Source organism: Macrobrachium rosenbergii, chromosome 56 (genome assembly GCF_040412425.1).
Source record: "Macrobrachium rosenbergii isolate ZJJX-2024 chromosome 56, ASM4041242v1, whole genome shotgun sequence".
Taxonomy (NCBI): Eukaryota; Metazoa; Arthropoda; class Malacostraca; order Decapoda; family Palaemonidae; genus Macrobrachium; species Macrobrachium rosenbergii.
Window position 1 is genome coordinate 35,080,828 of NC_089796.1, and position 22,333 is coordinate 35,103,160.

General features: G+C 41.2%; 1 protein-coding gene across 6 annotated transcripts; it reads right to left on the reverse strand.

The window, feature by feature from the left end:
* Positions 1 to 573: 573 nt before the first annotated feature.
* LOC136836493 (protein mono-ADP-ribosyltransferase PARP12-like) lies at positions 574 to 21,512 on the reverse strand. Of its 6 annotated transcripts, none has more exons than XM_067100826.1 (3): positions 21,314 to 21,441; positions 17,485 to 17,786; positions 574 to 2,850 (listed from the first exon to the last, which is right to left on the reverse strand). In XM_067100826.1, the coding sequence occupies exons 2-3, from the start codon at positions 17,680 to 17,682 to the stop codon at positions 700 to 702; spliced, it is 2,349 nt and encodes a 782-aa protein (XP_066956927.1). In that variant the 5' UTR covers positions 17,683 to 17,786; positions 21,314 to 21,441; the 3' UTR covers positions 574 to 699. The 6 variants fall into 6 exon arrangements, with proteins under 6 accessions (XP_066956927.1, XP_066956929.1, XP_066956928.1 ...); XM_067100828.1 differs by having other exon boundaries at positions 21,235 to 21,358; XM_067100827.1 differs by lacking the exon at positions 21,314 to 21,441 and adding an exon at positions 21,110 to 21,247.
* Positions 21,513 to 22,333: the final 821 nt, after the last annotated feature.

A 22,333-nucleotide genomic window follows, 5' to 3' on the forward strand; every position in this document is an offset into this window, starting at 1 on the left:
CAGCACAGTCATACCTGGATGAAAGGGCAGTCACCACAATAATACCTGAATGAATGGGAGAGTCACCACAGTAATATCTGGATAAAAGGGACAGTCAGTACAAGGAGATGCAAGAAAATTTTTCTGAGTCCTTCAGAGTTTTCCCAGGCAGCGCTGGGTTAGTCAGTTGGTATTATATATATATATATATATATATATATATATATATATATATATATATATATGTGTGTGTGTGTGTGTGTGTGTGTGTGTGTGTGTGTGTGTGTTTGTGTGTGTTGTTTATTTGTTTGTTTCTTCATTTAGGTTCAAAGTTCTTAGTGATGAGTGTATCTAAAAGGTGTTAGGAAATTGGAAGTTAAGAGGTCATTTTGGCTATTTCAAAATACATAGCATTTGGTAGAAGAGTGACCAGTAGATTGTATATATATATATATATATATATATATATATATATATATATATATATATATATATATATATATATATATATATATATATATATATATATATATATATATATATACATATATATATATATATATATATATATATATATATATATATATATATATATGTGTGTGTGTGTGTGTGTGTGTGTGTGTGTGTGTGTGTGTAATAAAATAAAAGGCTATAGTAGAAACAACAATAAAGTCATAACCTAATGAGAGGTTCAGGTGGCACTGGAGAGGTATTATTCACTTATAAGAATCTTGGGAATGTGACAAGGTATGCTGGATAGTATTCCTGCTTATCATACTTGACAATTATCTTTGGATTTGGCAGCATGTCCACTGTAGAATCAAAAAGTTTATTTGTTTTTCTGTTTAAAGGTGGTCTGATCATAGAACAATTTCCTATGGCCTTTGACCCAACAGCAACCTTGGCAATGAACAAATGGCATTCGTTTGCTACATTTGGGTGAGCTCTGATAGCCACAGGTAGTGGTTCAGTAGAGAAACAAGTGCCTTTTCCAAAAGCATTTCCAAATATTGACCCATGGAAACGCCAGTCAAAGTTTTCCAAACAAATGCGGTTCATTCCATCAGGATTTGCCTCGTGGAAAAGATACTGGATATCCACAGCATCCAGACTTCCACTGTTTCCAGTCATTTCCTTGATTTTGTTTTGAAAAGCTCTCCATAAGTATGGATTCTGGATTCTTTCAATCTTAGTCCACAAAAAAGTGAGTGTATTTTTCTGAGTGAGAAGACTGCTGACTTTCTTGTACTCTGGAGATTCAGGTAATAGGGTAAGCTGCAACAGATGTGTCTCTGGCAGCATAACATCCCACGTTTCTGGTAAGTCTTTCATATCCACCTCCAGTAAGTGAGGTTCGGGCCTTCGCCTCAGATTGCGAACTCTTCCTGTCACCATATTTGTTTGAATCATCTTCGAAAAGTCCAAAATGTAGTTGGATGCAGAACCAGGAAAAGGTAAATTTCCATGGGGATTTGAGAGGTAAAGTTGCTCTATCTGTTCAGAAAATGTGTTAGATGTAAAATTGGCATCTTCCCCTGTACTACAGTTCCCATATGACTCCCACTTCTGATGATCATTTAAAAAGTACCAGCAGTACGTTGACCCTTTTACCTTGACATTTTGAACAGATTCTGTTTGCAAGCGTCGTAAAAACAGTTCCTGAGATGATGGTAAATTTCTCAGTTTCATGGAATGGAAATTGGCAGACCAAGTTTCTCTGCCCATAACATGGAAAAGGCTCATAAGTGAAGAACCTAATGTTGTTGGGTCAAGGCGAGGTAATGTGACTGTCATTCTTTCTGGGTTACTAAAAGCACGTTCCAGACACAACACTTGTGCTGGCCTCAGATTGAACCACTGGTTGTTATTTTCACTGATCTGCCAGTGAAAGTGATAAGTTGAGTGGAGACGTTGACATCCACTTTCTTCAAGAGGACATATGTTTTCTACAGACTGGTAACAGATCTCTTTGATATGAACATCTCCTTTCAAGTGGTAGGACCATACTGTGTGAGCAACCATCTCAGGCTCTCCATCACTTTCAGAGGACATTTTTTTCCTTTTAACAGATTTCTGCTTGTCAAGTGATAAAGCTGGATTAGAAATGGTAATTGCTTGAGCTATATCTTTAGGTGTTTCATTAACTGAAATTCCATTCATCGTAAGGATACGTAAACACTGACGACTCACAATATCATGGCTGTAAGGGCAGCATTGTGAGCATTCAGACTTTTTGCCACAGACTATATTAGTGAAGAAGAAAGCACAAATGTGTAAGCGAGGGCAGTTCTCATCAGAACATCCACAACTGTTGTAATCCTGGCAGATGTCTATAAGACATTCTGGTTTTGGTGTTTCCCCGTTTGCTTTCAAAAAGTTTTGCAGAATTTTGACTGGAAGAGTTGCAATGAACAGTTTTTTAAGAACAGCATGATTATGGCCAGTCGCCCAGTTATGTCCTAAACCACAATTGAAAGCTTGACAGTTCTCCATGACATATCTGCTACATATGTGTAAATCACAGCATGCCTCTCTTTCATGGCATCCAAATGGACCAGAGTGTGCTCTACATACTTTTAATTTGGGTTTCAATATCAATGTTTTCCCTTTCAAACTGAAAACACCAGAGTATTTCTTTGCAATCATTCTAGCTGAAGATTCTGGTAGGTTTCTGTGGATTGATAGATTTTCCAAAGAACAGGAGTACTGACGACACTTTGCGAGATAATTTACTAGCCGTTCAACTTCATCATTATTTTTAATGCTGAGGGTAATGTTTTCATCACAGTATTTTTCGCCATCGCTTATCCACTCCAGGGCGCTGCAGCCTGTAGACCTCTGATGCAGGACTTTTCTACTTGAATGCATATTCTGAAATGAAAAATATGAACTCTTATTGCTGCATTAGGCCAAGTGTATATAACTGGATTATTTTAATAACATAAAACATTCTGAACATGAAGTAATAATATAAAGCGATACAAATTAGAGATAAAATCGTTAAGGGGCACTATGAAGTAGGCTACATGGAAATCATTTAAATATGCTATAATCATGTCTCATAAAACAGTTTGATTTTAACGTTGATAAAAAACCCAGATATATTTAATCCAGCATTACCATTTTCCAAAGTGCGCACCTGAGTCACTTTGACTGAGCCTTCGACACCAAATTAAAGGACCGTTATTCTCTTGCCATCATGTTATTCCAGCCTGCTCTTGTTGGTTTTGTCAGACTCTGAAAATGCCCTGATATGAACAGGAAAGGAACGATGCGGGGCACTGGCAATACATTACAAGTCAAATGATGTTTTTGTGTTTCCCATCTAATCTCTGGGACCTTAACTTTCGACAATCTTTTAGTTTAGTTACCGTGCTCTTTTGGTTTAGGTACAGCTATTCTGCTTCCTTTCATGTCTAAGGTTTCTTCGCATTTCGACAGTTTATCTTGATTTCTTAACTCTGATAGACCGTTTCTTTTGTTTTAACGGCCTTGCCTTTTGGGGATTTATTTTTATTTTTTATTTGTTGTCTCATTAGTTCTGCTTCGCCTTTTTTTTACATTTACTATTTATCAGATTACTTTGCCTTAGGATTGTTTCCCAATTTGAAAAATAATGAAAAATTGAAAAAATTAGAGCTACTGAAATAAGCTGTAGACAACTCTGTCTTTATAGTATTGTTAATTCTTCTAGAATTATATAGATGTGTTCCAGTAACTGGAAATCATTCATTGATGGTACACAACTAAATCTTGCTAAATTAATGTATCGGATATAAATAAGAAGTCAGTAATGAGATATCCCGTGATTTATTTACATTCCCTTGAGCAAAGTGATTTAAGTCAAATTGATGTGGTTTTTCTCTTTAACATTTAAAAATCAGTTAGACCATCGTCTTCAAATCATGCTGTGGAACTTCACTGCTCACTCATAGGTTTGAATAAAAGAAATAAATAACTACTGATCATTTTTATTAGGATTTTTTATATCACAATAATATAAATCATGAATAACCAGAATGAAAGATTATTTTTCCGTTATTACTGTAAGTTGTTTCTCCTCATATGGGATGATTCCAGAGAAAACTGAACAACGTCACTGTCACGCTCTTCCTTTGACTGTTGAATCAAGGGTGAAAGCCTGGCGCCAAAGGTTCCACTGCAATAGCTTCTTCATATACTTATATAGAAGACTCAACAGCAACACATCATCCCCATTACATGAAACAACTTTCGCATCTACCTTTCATTCACTCATGCACTCCTTGGATATTAAGACCCGCTGTTCTAAACCTCTTCCACTCTATCTAGTAAGTACTTCTCAGTCTCAATCTCTCTCTTCCACTTATCTAGCAAGTACTTCCCATTCTCAACCTCTCTCGTCCTCTTATTTAGAAAGTACATCTCATCTCAATCTCTCTCTTCCTCTGAATAATTTGCCAATTGTACGCCCTTTTCATCAGCCTGTAGTCCTTTGTTCTCTGTACATGACTGAACTATCTGGATGAACACTTGTCCAAATATTTATCCTTTGCCTACATACTCTTTCCTCATATTCACCGTATAGTTAAAATTTTGGTCTTTTGAAACCTCCCTACTCCACCTATGCTTTCCAAACAGTTCACCTCAGTAGTTTTCACCTTTTTAATTCTAGCACCTCAGCTCCATAAAGAAAAGTTTGCTAAACAATCCCTTCATACATTGCAATTTTTCACTGTACCAGCTACAAATAACTTCCTACATTTAAAGTGGTTGCAACCACCATTTTGATATCTAAGTAGTTTTAAATCACCATTCTCATCATTTAACCGGTTATATAAACACCCACAAATAGCATTTGCAGATATAAAGAATTACAGTCAATCACGTAATGGCAAGTATCTTGAAATAACAAGACCCTTTGAACAGTTCCAAAAGAGTGGTCAGATGATTCTTGCAAATGTGGCACAAATATCATATCATTAATTGCTTAAATCATATTAGATGCAGTACAGCACATAAATGTAAATTTGTAGCCTCTTAAAAAAAGGTTTTAACACACTGTCAATAAAATATATTTTGGTGGAAGTATCACCGTGACCGTTTAATTCCCAGATTGAAATTTCTATGTTAACTAAGTGAATATAATAAGGTATTCTGGGTAATACTCTTGTTTGTCATACTTGACAATAATAGTTGGATTGTTTTCACTGTTTACAGTGGAGTCATATGGTAACTGTGTCATCGGATTGATGGGGGGTGTTACCATGTTCTGATACCCTTGTGTTTTTGTGCCTACAGCAACCTGAGCCACAAATAAATAACGATGGCCCATTTGGTCAGGCCGAGTATACTGAAGAGAATAATGTGGATCAGTTGAAAAATACGTACCACAGCCAAACAATCGACCATTTTTGGAGCCACTTAAACGCCAGTCAAAATTTTCTTCACATATCTGGTTCACAGTTAATGGATCTGTGCCATGAAAGAGGTATTGTTTCTTTACGGCAGCTGTGCTTCCATAAATCTTAGTCATTTCCTGTACTTTGTTTTGATATGCACTCCATAAATAAGGATTCTGAATTCGCTCAATTCTAAGCCATTGACTTGGAAAAGATTTATTTTGGTGAAGAAGAGCCATAATTTTGTTAAACTCTGGAGATGCTTCGCTAAGAACAATCCGATGTACATGTTGAATTGTGTATGCTAATTTCCACGATTTTGGCAAACCTTCCATTTCTTCCTCTTCAAGGTGGGGTTCAGGTCTCCTCTTCACTTGCCGACATTTCCCTGTGCTTTGATTTATTTGGGACATGCTGTTGAAGTCTAAGATATAGTTAAAATGGGAGTTTGAAAATGACAAACTTGTAGCTTGACTTGAACTGTATTGGGCTTCTATTACTTCTGAAGAAATATTGCACGCAAGATTGTTATTCCCAAGTGTGTCTGCATTACCATACAGCACCCACTGTTTGTTCTGATCACAAAAGTACCATACATAGGTAGATGGCTTTAATGTTACGTTGGGAACAGTTTCAGTACACAAACGCCGTAAATGAAGAGTTTGGGTTCCTGATGAATTTGTCATGGTCATAAAAGGAAAATTGCAGGACCATGAGGCATGTCCCATTATGGTAAAGAGGGTCTTGAGAGATTGCTCTAGTGTTGCTGGATTAAGGCGAGGCAATTTAACACTGTCTTTACTTGGATCACAATATGCTTGTTCCAAACACTTTACTTGGTCTGCCCTCAAGTTGAACCAGTGACTGCCATCCAAACTAAACTGCCAATGAAAATGATTGGTTGAATGAAGTCGTTTGCATCCATTTTTCTCAAAAGGACATGTGTCCTCAACCGATTTGTAACAAATCTCACAAGTATCTACATCCCCATGCAAGTAGTGTGACCATACAGTCTTGGTGCTCCTTGAAGATTCTGTTTCACTATCTGAGAAAATGGATTTCCTTTTAACACCTCTCGTTCCTTGAGGTAACAATGCTGGGTAAGTTGAAACAAGGAATATAGCTACGTCTCTTGGAGTCTCATTAGTTGGTATTTTGTTCAAGGACAAAATGTTAATGCAAGAAGGATCTAGAATATTATGATTAAGTGTACAAGTTTCTGAGCACTCAGATGCTACATTCCCAACTAGAGCACGAAAGAAAGATTTGCATATGTGGAGTGATGGGCAGGCAATGGTAAAACAACCATTACCATTGTAACTCTGGCATACTTCAAGTAAACTTGGCACTGGCATTGTTTCATAAGCCCTTGTTAACTTGAGCAGAATTGTAAAAGGAAGGTGGTCAATGTAGAGTCTCTCAAGGATACCAAGATTGTGACCAGTATCCCATTTGTGACCTAATACACAATTGGTTTCTTGACATTTATCCATCACATACTGCTTACATATATGTAGTTTGTTGCATATATCTTTATTTTCACATCCGTGAAAACCGCTGTGTTTTTCACAGATTTTCAACAGAGGTTGCAATGTCACTATGTCCTCCTTCCAAGCGAAGATATTAGGGTATTCAGTTAAAACTTTTTCATAGGGTTTACCTCGAAAGCGTCTTTGCAGATTCCTGAGAGAAGAAGATAATGATGAGCACCCTGACAGGAAATCTATCAGGTTTCTGACATCACTTACACTTTGGGGCATCATTCCATCGACAGCAGTTTTTGGGTGAGACCTGTCATTTCCTTCGCTCTCCATCCCATCAGCACTTTTGATCTGAAACGTGCAGTTGTTTCATTCATCATCCTAAGCAGATCATAGAGATTAATGACAATCACATAAAAAAGTTTGGAATATTTCTCATAACTATAACTATCCTCATTATTTATAATGAACCTATTTTAGAACAAGCCGAAAGACCCTGAATTCACTTGGCAAGCTTCCACAGAACAGTATGCCCATATACCTAAGCGGTAAAGACATATATCCAAGTAGAAAAAGAAAGCATATTCAATGTATTTTGAATATGAGAACTATAGAGTGCATTAGAAAGCCATAGCAAAGAGGCTGTGGAACATCCTATTTCACTATAGAATAAGGTTGCAGTGCAATAGTCTATATTTTTCATGAATTCATGTTTCATTCAAATACTTCAAAGTATGTGAAAAGATTGTTATTCTTGAGTTGTTACTGTTATAACTTCCATTCATAGTAACCATGCTGAAGACGAAGTTACTCCAACGAATACTGAGTAATTCAGCCCAAACCTTCCGAACACATATCAAATGTCACTTGCGACTAATAAGCATGACATGTATCTTGCCAGTTGTGGAGACACCCAGATATTGTGCAGCATTGAAATGAGGTCTAGTCCCCTTCCTTAAATTCCTTTAAGAAGAATTAAATAACTGGATATGCAGTTTAACCCTCCAAAACCCAAAACGAGTTTTGAATGTTTGCTGAGATACTGGTAAGTGCAAGTAAAAACCAACAAGAAAATTTGTATGGGGCCAGGAAGTTTAAGTTTCGTGAGAGTTGGAGGGTATTGGCATGTTTCTTAAAGTAGAAATGGATAAGGTATAGTGCTCTTGCGAAGCAGAACATAACCTTGGCACACTGCATTCTTTATTTATATAACTTGATGTCAGTCTCAGGGTCTGGTACAGTACGTATGTGGATTTTCTTAATCGCTAATTCTGTTTATTGGCTTTCATTTAAAATTCCTATCCTGATGCAAGAAAGATATGAGGAAATTGATCAGGTGAGGCACGAAATATCAATATAACCATAAGCGAGAGATAAAATCAGATATCCACGAATGGTTAAGCTGTAACGACTCTGGAAATATTTGCAGTAACTATGACAGCTTTCTTTTTATGAAATGTACGACCCACGAACCTTGACACGATTTACACGCTAATACACAGATAAATAGGATAATTGGAAACCATATTTCTCGTACTGTATGGAAGTTAAGGGAATCACCAGCAATGACAAGAACTTATACTAAGAAATACCTCTCAATGAAATCAAAGTTTCCTAAATGCTCCTAATTCATCAACTGTTCTCAGAGACACAGAAAACTCATCATTTTCCATGAGCAAAGGCCAGTTAGATATGCAACCTCATGAACTGTTGTCAGCCTGGGGCCCGGGAAAAAAAAAGGGGGGGTGAAAAGATGATGCTTAGCCAAGGAGATGAGCTAGACCAGCCTATAGGAAGGTTATATGTCTGGTAGACAAGGCGCAGGAAGAGAGTTCCAGAGCTTGGCAGAAGGACAGAAGCAGCTGCTGAAGAGTCATCTAAGGATGAACCATTTTCAGCAGAGTAATCGTGGGCAAAGGTGGCCTGACAGATCGTTGATGGGATGTAATGCCTCAGATCCAGTCAAAGACTGAAAGTCAGGACTGCTTGCAAACTATGTGCATGACTTCCTATGCTGTAAGTCTCGGTGGGTTTGCTATTAGTGACACTAGATAACCTCCACTCAATCAACTAATCTCCTTCTAGGTCCTTTTTCTCCTCTGATAACCTAGTTGCGCCTAAACCAACTCAGTCGCTAGTGCTCTGTGGTTGAGGTAGTAGGTTGTATGAGGCTTTTGTTGAACTTGAAAGTGAAGTTGAAGACCCAGCTAATCAGAGGATCAAGATGAGGATAGAAAGAATATATCCTAAGGCTATATCAAATAACCCGAAAGTGCTGTAAGAGATACACCCTGGCATGTGACTATTCACTTGTTTATGATGCACAAAAGAGACGTAACTACTGTGACCAGAATTTTCTGGGATAACCTGGGACCTGGGGGGTTTGGTAGGGGGAAGCCCCCGAAGCCAAAATTGGTTTGTGAAAATTGACTGAAAGACATGCTTTCCTGAAGAGCAGAGAACAAATTCATTATGGTACATGATATAGTATACTGTATGTTATGGACATACCGAAACCTTACGTTGTGTTAATCAGGAATCGCAGGTGAAAGTAAAAAAGTACCAGAAGTGTTTTATGAGTAATTTATTATTACTTTCTGAGTCTGAGATTGAACATGTCACTTTCAATATTCATAAAAGGAAAAACAGCTTGTCAGTGAGTAACTAACTACTATCAATTGACATGTTGTTAAAAAATAAAAAGAAATTGGCACAACCGACTTATGTCAGAAATACAAAGGATCAACAAGTGAATTGCAATTATTAATTTCATAATCATGACACTCATATTTCTGCGATGAGTGGATAGCTCTCAAGACCAGTAGGCGTCAGACTCAGGTCAACCAACCCCGTCTGAAGTCATGATGGGCAGAAGTATGACTTAGAATCAGAATGCGTCTGGTGAAAAGTACACAGTCCATCAGAAAACGCCACAGGCAAAGCCATTTCCTGGCCATTTTTTATTTTGCATGGGGCGACATTTTGCTGGTCGGGTGAAATACGTCCTTTTAGGAAGCAGGTTTATAATCAAGAGGAAAATGAATATAAGCATAAAGAGAAGCCAGAAATTGCAGATACAGGTTTTCAGTTTTATTTATTTTGCCACAAGGTTCTACTTCCTGAGATGATGAAAATTTCGAAAGAGAAGCTCTGAGTTTCTTTTATTAAATTATTCAGCAATATTGTGAAGTCAGGAATTCCCATGTGTACCGAATGAGTTTTGGATCATCTTTGTTTTCAGTACCACTTCACAAAAGACCAAAATCCTTTTGGCATCATTGCATTGCTTCAAAGAAATGGCTGGAAAATCAGTGACATTTCTCTATAAACTTTTGCCACAGTAGCTTTCCGTGTAGGCTGCTGAAAGATGTAGTAATTGGCAAAAGCAGGGCCTGAGCTTATCAAGGTCATTCCAGTGTTCAAAAGCAAGGTATGAATTTGAGTACTGTCAGTCATTTGTTAGGGATTCTGGCTGGCTGCCGAAAGATCTGAAAAGTCCCTGCTCAACGCGTTCTCTATAGTGAACATCAAGTTTTCTGCGGTGCCTTCACATCGACCTGGGGTCGGCCTGAACGCATGTTTACCACCATAATTGTAAATTGTATATTTTATTGTCTTTCCAAATGACCATGCTTTATGTACATGTAACGAGGTATTTTTGTTATGCATCAGACATCATTGATCACTATGCTTTCTGTACGAACCTGTCCTGTTTTTGTAGAGAATTAGTTTGATCTCAGGTCACCTGTAAATCTTTGTACCTGCGGTCTCTGTGAAGTACACAGACGTCCACACGCCACTTTATAAGCAGCTTGCTTCATCAGTAAAGTAGCAGTACTTGTCTTCCTGCTCATTATTTCGCACCTCTCTCACAGTGGTGACCCCCGGAGTGGTTCCCGGAAGCTATTAACAGACCCAAACGCCAACTAAGTCTTGGCCCAATGAACCTTACCCACGCCCCTAATGGACTAACTATGGTGCTCTAACAAAGCGTTCAGGCATTTACCGACCCTCGTCGGCAGGTCGCCAGCACTATTAGTGGACCCACACGGCACGCTCCCCCAGCGTGTATTGGCATATTCCTTCACACTCCAGGTGAGAGCGCGAAATGAGCATGGGCGCGGACATTCCCAACCACGTACAAATTACCAGGAACCTCTCGGAGGCGGACACCTCCCTCTCGCAAACCCCTCCTGCGAGCACCTCCATGCCAGTACCTGCACCCCACACAATGACCCCCCTGACGGACCAACCAAAGACGGCCCTTAACATAAAGCTGCCGCCATTTACCAGGGAAAATGCACGTCCTGGTTCTACAGAGTAGCAGGCCTAACAGACGAGGTGTTGAAGGCGGACATCGCCATCAATGCCCTCCTGGAGGAGATATACAGGAAGATCGCCCCTTGGTTATTGACGATGTCGGTCCCCACCACCTTCCAAGAACTAAAATCCACTCTCATCGAGACCTGCTCCCTGCTGGTCTCTGAGAGAGCCGTCCGCGCCGTCGACCTTGCCCTCAACCCCCGCCAGGAGGGAAACCTCTTGGAAACGTGGTATGCCCTCCAGGACCTCCTCCTCCTTTCCGAGACTGACAGCAGTGGCAGGCGCAAAGAAATCAGCCTGTCGAGGGAGATCTTCCTGAGGCAGCTACTGCCGGAGGTCCGTGGGCAGATCATGGACGCATATACCCTGCCAGTCGAGGACCTCATCAGGGTAGCGCAGCAGCTGACGGGTTCCACGAAGGCGGCCAAGCAGGCGACCATGTCTGCACACTCCTCCAAGTGCCTCCTGCCTGAGGACCCCACCACGGAGCTCGTCAATGTCGTCGAACAGAAAATGCTGTCCCACCAGCAGAAGAGGGAGGGGCTGGGGCTTTGCTATTACCACCAGAGGTTCAGGAGAGCTGCCCAGAGATGCAAAGCCCCCTGCCCTTTCTTCCCTTCAAAAAACGGAGGCGGCAGCCAACCGCACAGGCCGCCATGGCAGAAGCAGCAGAAACACCCAGGGCCCCCTTTCCAGTAGGGTTCTACATCCGCAACACCATCTCCAGCAGGATGATGTTCGTCGACACTGGAGCCATGTGTTCAGTGTTTCCGCCTTCAGGAGAGGACCGCAGACGCCCGCCGGACCTGGCTGCCTCCCTGACAGCCGCGAACAGGTCCCCCATCCTCTCCTACGGCACCAAGCTTCTGTCGATCTCCATCCTTGGCCGGAGGTACAGCTGGCAATTCATCATCGCCGACGTCAGGACCCCACTCCTAGGGGCGGATTCCTCGCCCACTTCAGACTGGCAGTCGACGTCAGCCGCAATCGCCTGCTGGACACCGACTCCTGCCAGTCCCTGCCCTTGTTGCCGGGCCCCAAGGAGCCCGCCATCTGTTCTGTTGCGCCCCACCAGTACAGTTCCCTCCTGAAGGAGTTCCCGGAGGTCTTCAAGCCCGAGCTCCGCCAAATGCCTGGGACTCCTGCCAAACATGGGATATACCACTACATCAAAACGAAGGGACCCCTGACGCACGCAAAGTTCTGACGGCTTCCCCCACAGCACCTTCAGGAGGCCAAAAAGACCTTCACTGAAGTGGAGAGGATGGGCATATACAGGAAGGCTCCCAGCCCGTGGGCCTCCCCCCCTTTACATGGTGCAGAAAGCAGACGGCACCTGGAGGCCCTGCGGCGACTACAGGCAGCTGAACCTTGCAACAGAGCCCGACCACTAACCCCTGCCAAACATGCAGGACCTGACAGCCTCTTTCCACGGGGCCAAAATATTCTCAAAAATGGATCTTCTAAAGTCATATTTTCAGGTACCAGTAGCGCCGGAGGACATCCCCAAAATCGCCATAGTTACGCCCTTCGGGTCCTACATCTTCACCTTCGGCCTGAGGAACGCGGGCGTGACCTTCCAGAGGTTGATGGACAGCATCCTGGGGGACCTGGACTTCTGCGTCTGCTACGTCAACGATATCCTAATCTTTTCCAGATCCTGGGAGGAACACCTGCGACACATCCGGAAGGTCCTGCAGCGCCTGCAGGAAAGTGGCCTCGTTGTCAGGTTCGACAAGTGTACCTTCAGCGTCGAAAAGGTAGAATTCCTGGGCCACGAGATATCCCCGGAGGGCGTCCGCCCAATGTCGTCGAAGGTCGAAGCCGTCGAGAAGTTCACCACCCCTACCTCCATCAGGGCCGTACAAGAATTCCTCTGGATGGTCAACTGGTCCATGCCTTCACGAAGTTGGGGGACGCATGGTCCTCTAGGCAGCAGCGGCACCTCGCAGCCATAGCAGAGTTCACTTGCACCATCAAATACCTCCCCAGCAGGAAGAGCCCGGTAGCTGACACCCTCTCAAGGATCGAGATCGACTCAGTGCAGCTCGGGATCGACTACAAGGACCTCGCCCACGAACAGGCTACTGACCCTGAGACCCTTGCCTACCGTACAGCTGTCACGTCTCTGAAGTGGAAGGACGTGCCCTTTGGCTCAGGAGGATCAACATTACTGAGCGACATTAGCACCGGCTGCCCCTGCCCCCTGGTGCCCGCCTCCAGACGTCGGCTGGTCTTCGACATCATCCACGGCCTATCCCACCCCTCTGGAAGGACAACAGCCAGGCTACTTACAGAGAAGTTCATCTGGCACGGCATATGGAAGGACGCGACGGCCTGGGCAAGGCAGTGTATGCAGTGTCAGGCCAGCAAAGTAGGACAGCACACCAAATCTGGAGTGGCAAGTTTCCCGAGCCAAAGAGACGCTTCGGGCACATCCACGTCAACATAGTGGGTCCTCTTCCCCCATCAGGAGGAGCCAGATACCTTCTAACAGTCGTTGACCACTCCACCAGGTGGCCCGAAGCTACGCCCATGGAAGAATCCACCTCCAGTGCAGAAGCCCTCCTCTCCAGCTGGATCAGCCAGTTCAGTGTCCCGGACCACATAACAAGAGACAGAGGACCCGCTTTCCTGTCCGAGCTGTGGACCGCCCTGGCATGCCTGAGGGGACCACTCACCACAGCATCACCACCTACAACCCCGCAGCCAACGGAATGGTGGAAAGGTTCAACAGGTCTCTGAAGGCGTCCCTCATGGCTCGTTGCTCCTCCGAGAATTGGAAATACCAGCTACCCTGGGTTCTCCTCAGGTTGAGAACCGCGCCCAGAGCCAACGGTGACCCCTCCTCAGAGGAAAAATCTATGGGGAGACCCTGGTAGTCCCGGGGGAACTTGTTGCAGAACACAGGTACGCCATAGGGATGCAGAGGCTCCATGACAGGGTTGGAAAGTTTGCCCCCTGCCAAAGGACATTCACCTACAGGATGTCCCCCTTCATGCCCCCCAGGGCTATCCTCTGCCACCCACGTCTTCATCAGGAACGACGCTGTGCACCCACCCTTAACTAGACCCTACAGAGGACCTTTCCTTGTACTGGAAAGGAACAAAAAGGCATTCCGAGTAGCCGTCCACGGGCAGGAAGACTGGATATCTGTAGATCATCTCAAACCTGCATTCCTGGAGGAGGATGTCGGAGGCGGTCCCCAAAGTCTCCCACAGGATGTGGCACCCCCTCAGACAGCCCCGTGCGCACGAAAGAGGTGTGGGCGTCCATGAAATACCCAGAAACCAGACAGGAAGACATCGCAACAAACCGCTCCAGAGGGCGCCGAGGAAGGCGACCACCCTCTTCATTGACATCGAGGAAGTGAGGCCCCCTTCATTGCCCCAGCAGACACCTGCTTTGATCAGATGTTACCTCCGTTTTGGGGGGGGGAGTATTGTAAAGTCCCCGCTCAACGCGTTCTCTATAGTGAACATCCCGTTTTCTGCGGTGCCTTCACATCGACCTGGGGTTGGCCCGAACACATGTTTTCCACCATAATTGTATATTTTATTGTCTTTCCAAATGACCATGCTTTATAGCCTATACATGTAACGAGGTATTTTTGTTATGCATCAGACATCATTGATCACTTATGTTTTCTGTATGAAACTGTCCTGTTTTTGTAGAGAATTAGTTTGACCTCAGGTCACCTGTAAATCTTTGTACGCACGGTCTCTGCGAAGTACGCAGATGTCCGCACGCCACTTTATAAGCAGCTCGCTTCATCAATAAAGTAGCAGGCGTGCGGACGTCTGCGTACTTCGCAGAGACCACGGGCACAAAGATTTACAGGTGACCTGAGATCAAACTAATTCTCTACAAAAACAGGACAGGTTCATATAGAAAACAGAGTGATCAATGATGTCTGATGCATAACAAAAGTACCTCGTTACATGTACATAAAGCATGGTCATTTGGAAAGACAATAAAATATACAATTTACAATTATGGTGGAAAACCTGTGTCCAGGCCGACTCCAGGTCGATGTGAAGGCACCACAGAAAACGGAATGTTCACTATAGAGAACGCGTTGAGTGAGGACTTTACAATACGCTCATTATTTCGCACCTCTCTCACAGATCTAGTAATTAGCAAAAGCAGGGCCTGAGCTTATCAAGGTCACTCCAGTATTCAAAAACGAGGTATGAATTTGAGTATTGTCGGTCACTTGTTAGGGATTCTGGCCAAAGAAGACGAAATCACTGGCGATGTCCTTACATTCATTTCGGTTTCAATATCCCAAACAATAAACTGTATGGATAAATTATTTTCCAACGCAATAGAAATGTTCTTGACCATTATCATCAAGCTTTCATTATAGATTTTATTACCTCTGTTCTCAGGGTCAAACTGAAGCACCTTATAATATAGACAATGATCAAATTCAATTTGGTTTTAGAAAAGCAAAGAGAACTACTCTGTCCCGATTTCGAAAAGACCAAGAGGATTTCAGACATTTTATAAGATATTAGAAATAGACAGAAAACAAGTTTTAAGTAAAAGGCCACAATAATGTAAATGATAGACTGTATTTTTCCAAAATAGAAAAAAAAAAAATGATAAAACAGGGGAGCTTTCGACCGTCTGCACAACGGTCCTCTTCAGCCAACTGGATAAAAATACTTGTTTATCTTAAAAAGAGAAATTGAAAAGAAATTTTGTGACATTCCAGGAAAACATCGAACAATCTTTCGGCGTGAATATAGCAGTTATGTAATGGCTGTTTCCCCGTATCTGTGGGCCAACCGTTAGTGACTACGTGATATGTGGGTGGTGAACGATTTTCATCACCGGTGCCCGTTATTTCTGCAGTAACTGCCACTTCGACAACCTTTGCGGGGAGAGATGAGGGAGACAGTATCAGGGGCCTCGAGAAACTGCCTGAAATTTAAATTTATGGAATGACAGATTACCCTGTCTCACTGTCTGTATGGCCGTCCTCCCGCGTAAAGGCATTATTGCCACCTAATGTGTTGCAAATATTTATCAAAGCCCCCTCCACTACTCTTCTATGGCCTCCTATTATAGTTTTAGCTCGCTCCCAATCCATGACGTGATTATTCTCCCAGCAATGTTTAGCAATAGCGCCGTTTTGAGCGTAGTCCCTAACCGCTTTTTTATGTTCTTGCAATCTAATTTCCTTCCCCCTGCCTGTCTCCCCAAAATAAAATAAATTACTGAGCTTGCATTTTATAGAATATACTCTTATGTCTCTCTTGTTGTTACTATCACTATCAATTCTGTGGCTGTTATTCTTATTGACGAATTTGGATTTGATTGAATTTTCATATGTGAACGCTACTTTAACATTACCTGTACTATTGATTAACTGGGTTGTTGATTTTAATTTTTCATGATATGGAAGCGTTATGAATCTCTTGCTGTGATCAGTCTGCTTGAGTGAAAGGTTGTAAAACTTTTTCTTAGCCTTAGACAAAGTATCTTCAGTAAAATGGGCACGGGAACTCAGCTTACTAAAAGTATTTTGAATATGGGCAATTTCATCATCTAAATATTGTGGGTCACAAACTTTGAGAGCCCTGACAGCCATGTTAACAACGATATTTTTCTTTATCTGAATGCTATGATAGGAATAAGAATGAACATATAATTCTGCATTCGTCGGCTTTCGGTAAACCGAGAATTCAAACTTCTTTGTGTTTGGATTGTGAAAAACTAGGACATCCAAAAAAGGTAATTTGTGCTCTGATTCTTTTTCATAAGTGAACTTGATTTGTTGTATCTGACTGTTGATGAATTCTACTAGCAGAATTCGTTCACAGACAGTGAGACAGGCTAATCTGTCATTCCATAAATTTAAATTTCAGGCAGTTTCTCGAGGCCTCTGATACTGTCTCCCTCATCTCTCCCCGCAAAGGTTGTCGAAGAGGCAGTTGCCGCAGATATAGCGGGCACCGGTGATGAAAGTCGTACACCACTCACAAATCACGTAGTCACGAACGGTTGGCCCACAGATACGGGGAAATAGCCATTACATAACTGCTATATTCACGCCGAAAGATTGTTCGATGTTTTCCCGGAATGTCACAAAAATTCTTTTCAATTTCTCTTTTTAAGATAAACAAGTATTTTTATCCAGTTGGCTGAAGAGGACCGTTGTGCAAACGGTCGAAAGTTCCCCTGTTTTATCCTTTTTTGTATTTTGGAAAAATACAGTCTTATCATTTACATTATTGTGGCTTTTTACTCATTATCTCCGATCACGATATAGTGATGCACCACAGAAAAACAAGTTTGCTTTGTATACGTACAACGCCGAATGATGTGTACTCCCAATTGCTTTCCCTGCTTGTAGATTCTTCATGGATAGGTTTTTCATCATTTCTCCCAAACATCGGCTGATATCCATCTTCGGTTTTGATGAAGCCATCGCAGGACTGTTCCGGAGTGATGACCAAAGGTGCAAAGGATGCCGCTGATTCCAGTGCTTCTTTTTCCATCTTTGTCATTGAGAGGCCTAAATTCCGAACTGTATTTTTACCATACGCAAAGAAGGGAATATAATTTACCCTCTCTCTCTATGAGTGTGTGTACCAAAGTAATATACCACCAACTGCAATAAAAGGAAAAAATGTAAGACTTCGTTTATCACCACAACTTTTAAAACAGGAGATCAATGTTCAATACACTGAAAAGCATGTAATTATCTGTCCTTGAGGTTCCGGGAGAACTGGGATGATTTTGAAATCCCGAAATAATTATGAAAACATTTATATTCCATATGAAAGGAGGCACGGCCATTACTGTCTGTCACTTGATTAAGAAAGTAATCTCATCAGACATTGACAAAGTTCATTGTTTTGCACGGTGACGTGACCAGTTTGGTGGATGATACTGGTAACTTAGGGGCACATGCATGGTAACTGTTCGCAAGGGACAAGCACGAGCGAAACTTCAACCATCGCTCAAGATAATTTTCTCCATATGTAATATATAACTTAGGATTAATGCAAAATCTTCGTGAATAAGTATTAAAGCAAAATTTCTTAATTTTAACTGTTAGCCATATATCTCGACTTTAGTCGAGTTGCCGCCCCATAGGCATCTATAGGGAGCCTATGAATTTTCTGTAGTACAAAGTTTTATGCTTGATATGCAATCCTAAGGGTATTCCAAGGTATTTGAAGTGGGTTGTCCAAAAAAAAACCCCTGGGCATTGTTTTCTAGTCTCATATTAATCCCGCCATTATCCCAAATCGTATTTTCGAAAAAATCGTTTTATCTGAGCATCATAATGAAAACATTTTGGAGTCTACACCTATGTTTTCAAGGTCAAGGATTAACATAAGGTCCTTAAATATATTATTTTTTAAAATCTTAGTATAAAAATTAGAATTCATGTATGTATTAAATAACTACACAGTGCACATGAATAACAATGGCAATGATTGTCTAAGAACGAGTTTCTCTCTCTCTCTCTATTATATATATATATATATGTGTGTGTGTGTGTGTGTGTGTGTATGTATGCATAGCATAGCCTATTATGTATAACGGGTAGTGATTATATCTCAATTATTCGCCTTCCTGAGTAAGGAAAAGTTGAATTGAATAAACATTCCCATCCACTTGAAGCTAACTGTCCTTCATTGTACAATATAGTGAATGGTAAAGTTGCACCAAGTGAAGTCAACGTACAAGATGCACTGCAAATTGGAGAAAAAATGGTAGCATCGTTCCGTAATTCACTACCGTCTGGATTTCATTCAAAAATTTCTAACTCAGTCAAAACTATGGAGCAGCTAAAGCTTGGCATAAAAGTGGGAGAACAGACTGTTTTTGAATTGGAAACCATTTTCCTACATCTCATGGTAGGACAATAACGCCAGCTGGAGTTAGAAAACATTTTCCAGTATGAATTATGTGCAGTCCCTTCATCAATTATTGATGAGTATGGTTGCTTACGCAAAGGCACTAAATCTACTCTTACAAGACGTCTGAAAGTTCTACAACCTAATGCACCAGCCCCAGATGTCATCATCGTGGATGCACAACAACTTTTATACCACATAACATGGCCTCATGGTGGTGATGTAACTGTGCTTGTTGACAACATGAAGAGCTACCTTTCTAAATACCCTACATATTGTGAAAAGATACTGGTATTTGATAAGTATTATGACCTTTCAGTCAAGGACCATGAGAGACAGAGACGTGGTGGCGAAGGTACTACAGACTACAACCTTACCCTTACCAGTCGACTCCCAAGTAGGGATGCCATCATGAAAAAGAAAGACAACAAAAAGAAGCTTTCAGCATTAATATCCTCCATCTTCTTCGGTAATAATACAACTTTAGAGAGCCAAAGTAGTGGTGTCTTTTTACATGAGGAAGCTGATATTACAATGATCACATATTTGCTACAAGTAGCAGAATGCAATAAAACCATCAGGGTTCTTAGTAATGATACGGATGTGCTGGTTCTGCTAATTTACTGGGTTTGGAAAACTGAATTGTATTCAAAATGTGAAGTTCAAATGGATTGTTGGAATGGAGAAGTCATAAATATAAATGAGATTTGCAAAAAGCTGGGTCCTAAATGTTTGCAATTGTTGGGGATGCATTCACTGACTGGTTGTGATAATGTATCATATGAATTCAGCAAAGGAAAGATTGGTGCTCTAAATGTCTTGCTGTCAGGGAATTTCCCTGAACTGGATGAAATACTTGGTAAGGAAAATGCTACTGAAAATGAACTTATGAAAACAGGACAGGAATTCTTCGCAGCACTATACCAGAAAAAAGAGGAAAGCCATTGCGAATCATGGCCTTGCCTCCCACAGATGCTAACCTGCTTCTCCATGTGCAAAGAACGCATCTTCAGATGATATTATGGAAAGCTGCTGATCAGCCAGGACCCCTAAAAGTCGATATTGAGAAATATGGATGGCATGTGAAAGACACAACGCCATCGCCTTCTATTGCTGCTATTCCACCAGCCCCTCCTGGTTTGATAGACGTACTTAGTTGTGGTTGTAAAGTAGAAGGCAAAGCCTGTAGTTATGCTATTTGTTCTTGTCACAAAAGAAAAATATCTTGCAGTGTGTACTGCGTTTGTGGAGGTCTGGATGGATGCTATAACCCTTTTTTGCTGAAACTGGACCAGTTGGATGAAACTAATAGCTCTGATATTTCTGATGTTGATGATAATTAGCTAGGACAAATGACTTATTTTCTTGATTTTCATTTTGCTTCCAAGACTCGTCAGAGTGTTTGGTTGAGCTATTTTTCTTATCTATGTGTGTATATATATATATATATATATATATATATATATATATATATATATATATATATATATATATATATATATATATATTATTAATGTTCAAGAAACACACTAATAGTAATTCTAGAGTAATTTTTACCTAGCAAAGTGCTAAGCAACCTTATATTTACAATAAGATGCTGTGATTTTATATATTCTCAGATTAATTCTAGTAAAATGTTCAGTTTTATAGAGAGAGAGATCTCGGTTTTCCTTTGGGATCAGTTTGAAATTATTTTACACGCAGAATTTTCCATTAGCATGCTGAAAATGAATGATACAGTAAAATCAAATCTTTTATCTTAATCCTTGACCTCAAAAACATAAGGTTAGACACCAACATCTTCTCATTTCCATGCTTACGACCTGAGTTATTGGGAAAAATAGTTTTTTCACTAATGGCGGACTTTATTTCCTAATAAAAAAACGATGCCCAATAAATATCAAGAAAACACCCAAGTAATGCAAATACACCAAAAAACCTTGTACTATAAAAATTCATAGGTTCACCCTGTTGGCAACTCGACTACTTGTTTCTTGGAAGAGAGAAGTCATCCTTGAGGGAAAAGGAGGAAAGTTTTGCGCATACTCCGATCCTTTACGATTACCTATATTCACTTTTCTTATATACACCGAAGCTGACACACCACAATTAGTCACGATTAAACGAATTACTATATCAAATAACATAAAAAGATTTAAAACATTGTATAATTAATAAGAATCACAGCACTTCGCCAATGGTATTCACAACTTCGAACAGCGGAATGTAATAACAGCTTGTTCAGACTCGTGTTCACCACATCACTTACGAATGTCTTAAGTGCACTTTAAAGAAATCATTTTCCACGGCACTTATGCTGTAGAATACGGTACGTCCAGCTCTGTGATTTCACTAGGCAGTTGTGGGCGCGACTGCTGCTGCCAGTCAGACCGCGGCGTTATATTAGCAGAGTTTAAGCAGTATTGCTTAAGGTGGTGCAATGTTCAGCGGATGTTCCTCCTTGGATCATTTCATTTTTCTTGATGCTTATGTAACTGAAGTGCGTGTTTGTGGATATTTCAGTCTTTATCATGATTTATTTCGACAAACAAGAGAATTTCCTTAAAATATTATATAAGAAAAATGAGGTAAAAGTAATATATGAAAACAAAGTCTCAGATGGACAACTTTTCCTTGTTTAGCTGAGTTGGATACTCGTTCGTTCACTGAGTGTTGTGTGTGAGCGTATGCAATAGTGCAGCCAGTCGGGGGGGGGGCACTGGGGCCACGTGGCCCCCCTTATGGTCTGAATTACTAAGTGAACGACAGATCTAGGGGGAAAAACTAAAAAAAAAAAAAGAAAACAGCGCAAAATCACAGGAAAAGGGGCAAAAGATTAACGGGATAAACCAAACAGATAATCCATACAAGTCACGAAAGATTAACCATAGTGAGAGAGAGAGAGAGGTAGCAAACCCACTTAGGAGAAGATAGATACTTAATGCAGATTGGGATTATTAAATCAAAAAGTGGAGAGTTGCATAACATGATCGCGAAACAGCAAGATCATCTCATTACGTGTTTGGCCATATACTCTTGCTGATATTTGACCTTCATATCAGTAACCCATTAACCAAGAAAACAAACTTTGATATTGTTTTCAGCCATACCTCTCTCTCTCTCTCTCTCTCTCTCTCTCTCTCTCTCTCTCTCTCTCTCTCTCTCTCTCTCTCTCTCTCTCATTTTGTATGGTAAATCGGTAATTCTACAGGTAATTCTACAGTCAGTTGTTTGTGACTCGTGAGGCAGTTCATCACAGATGCTTTTGAAAGTTTTGAATTACCGAACG

Excerpts from the sequence above, each read along its gene's own strand:
- LOC136836493 (XM_067100826.1), bottom strand. The coding sequence starts at position 17,682 with ATGACAAAGATGGAAAAAGAAGCACTGGAATCAGCGGCATCCTTTGCA. Across the intron at positions 2,851-17,484 it reads AGTACACATCATTCGGCGTT|AATATGCATTCAAGTAGAAA; the intron begins GTACGTATACAA and ends TTTTCATTTCAG.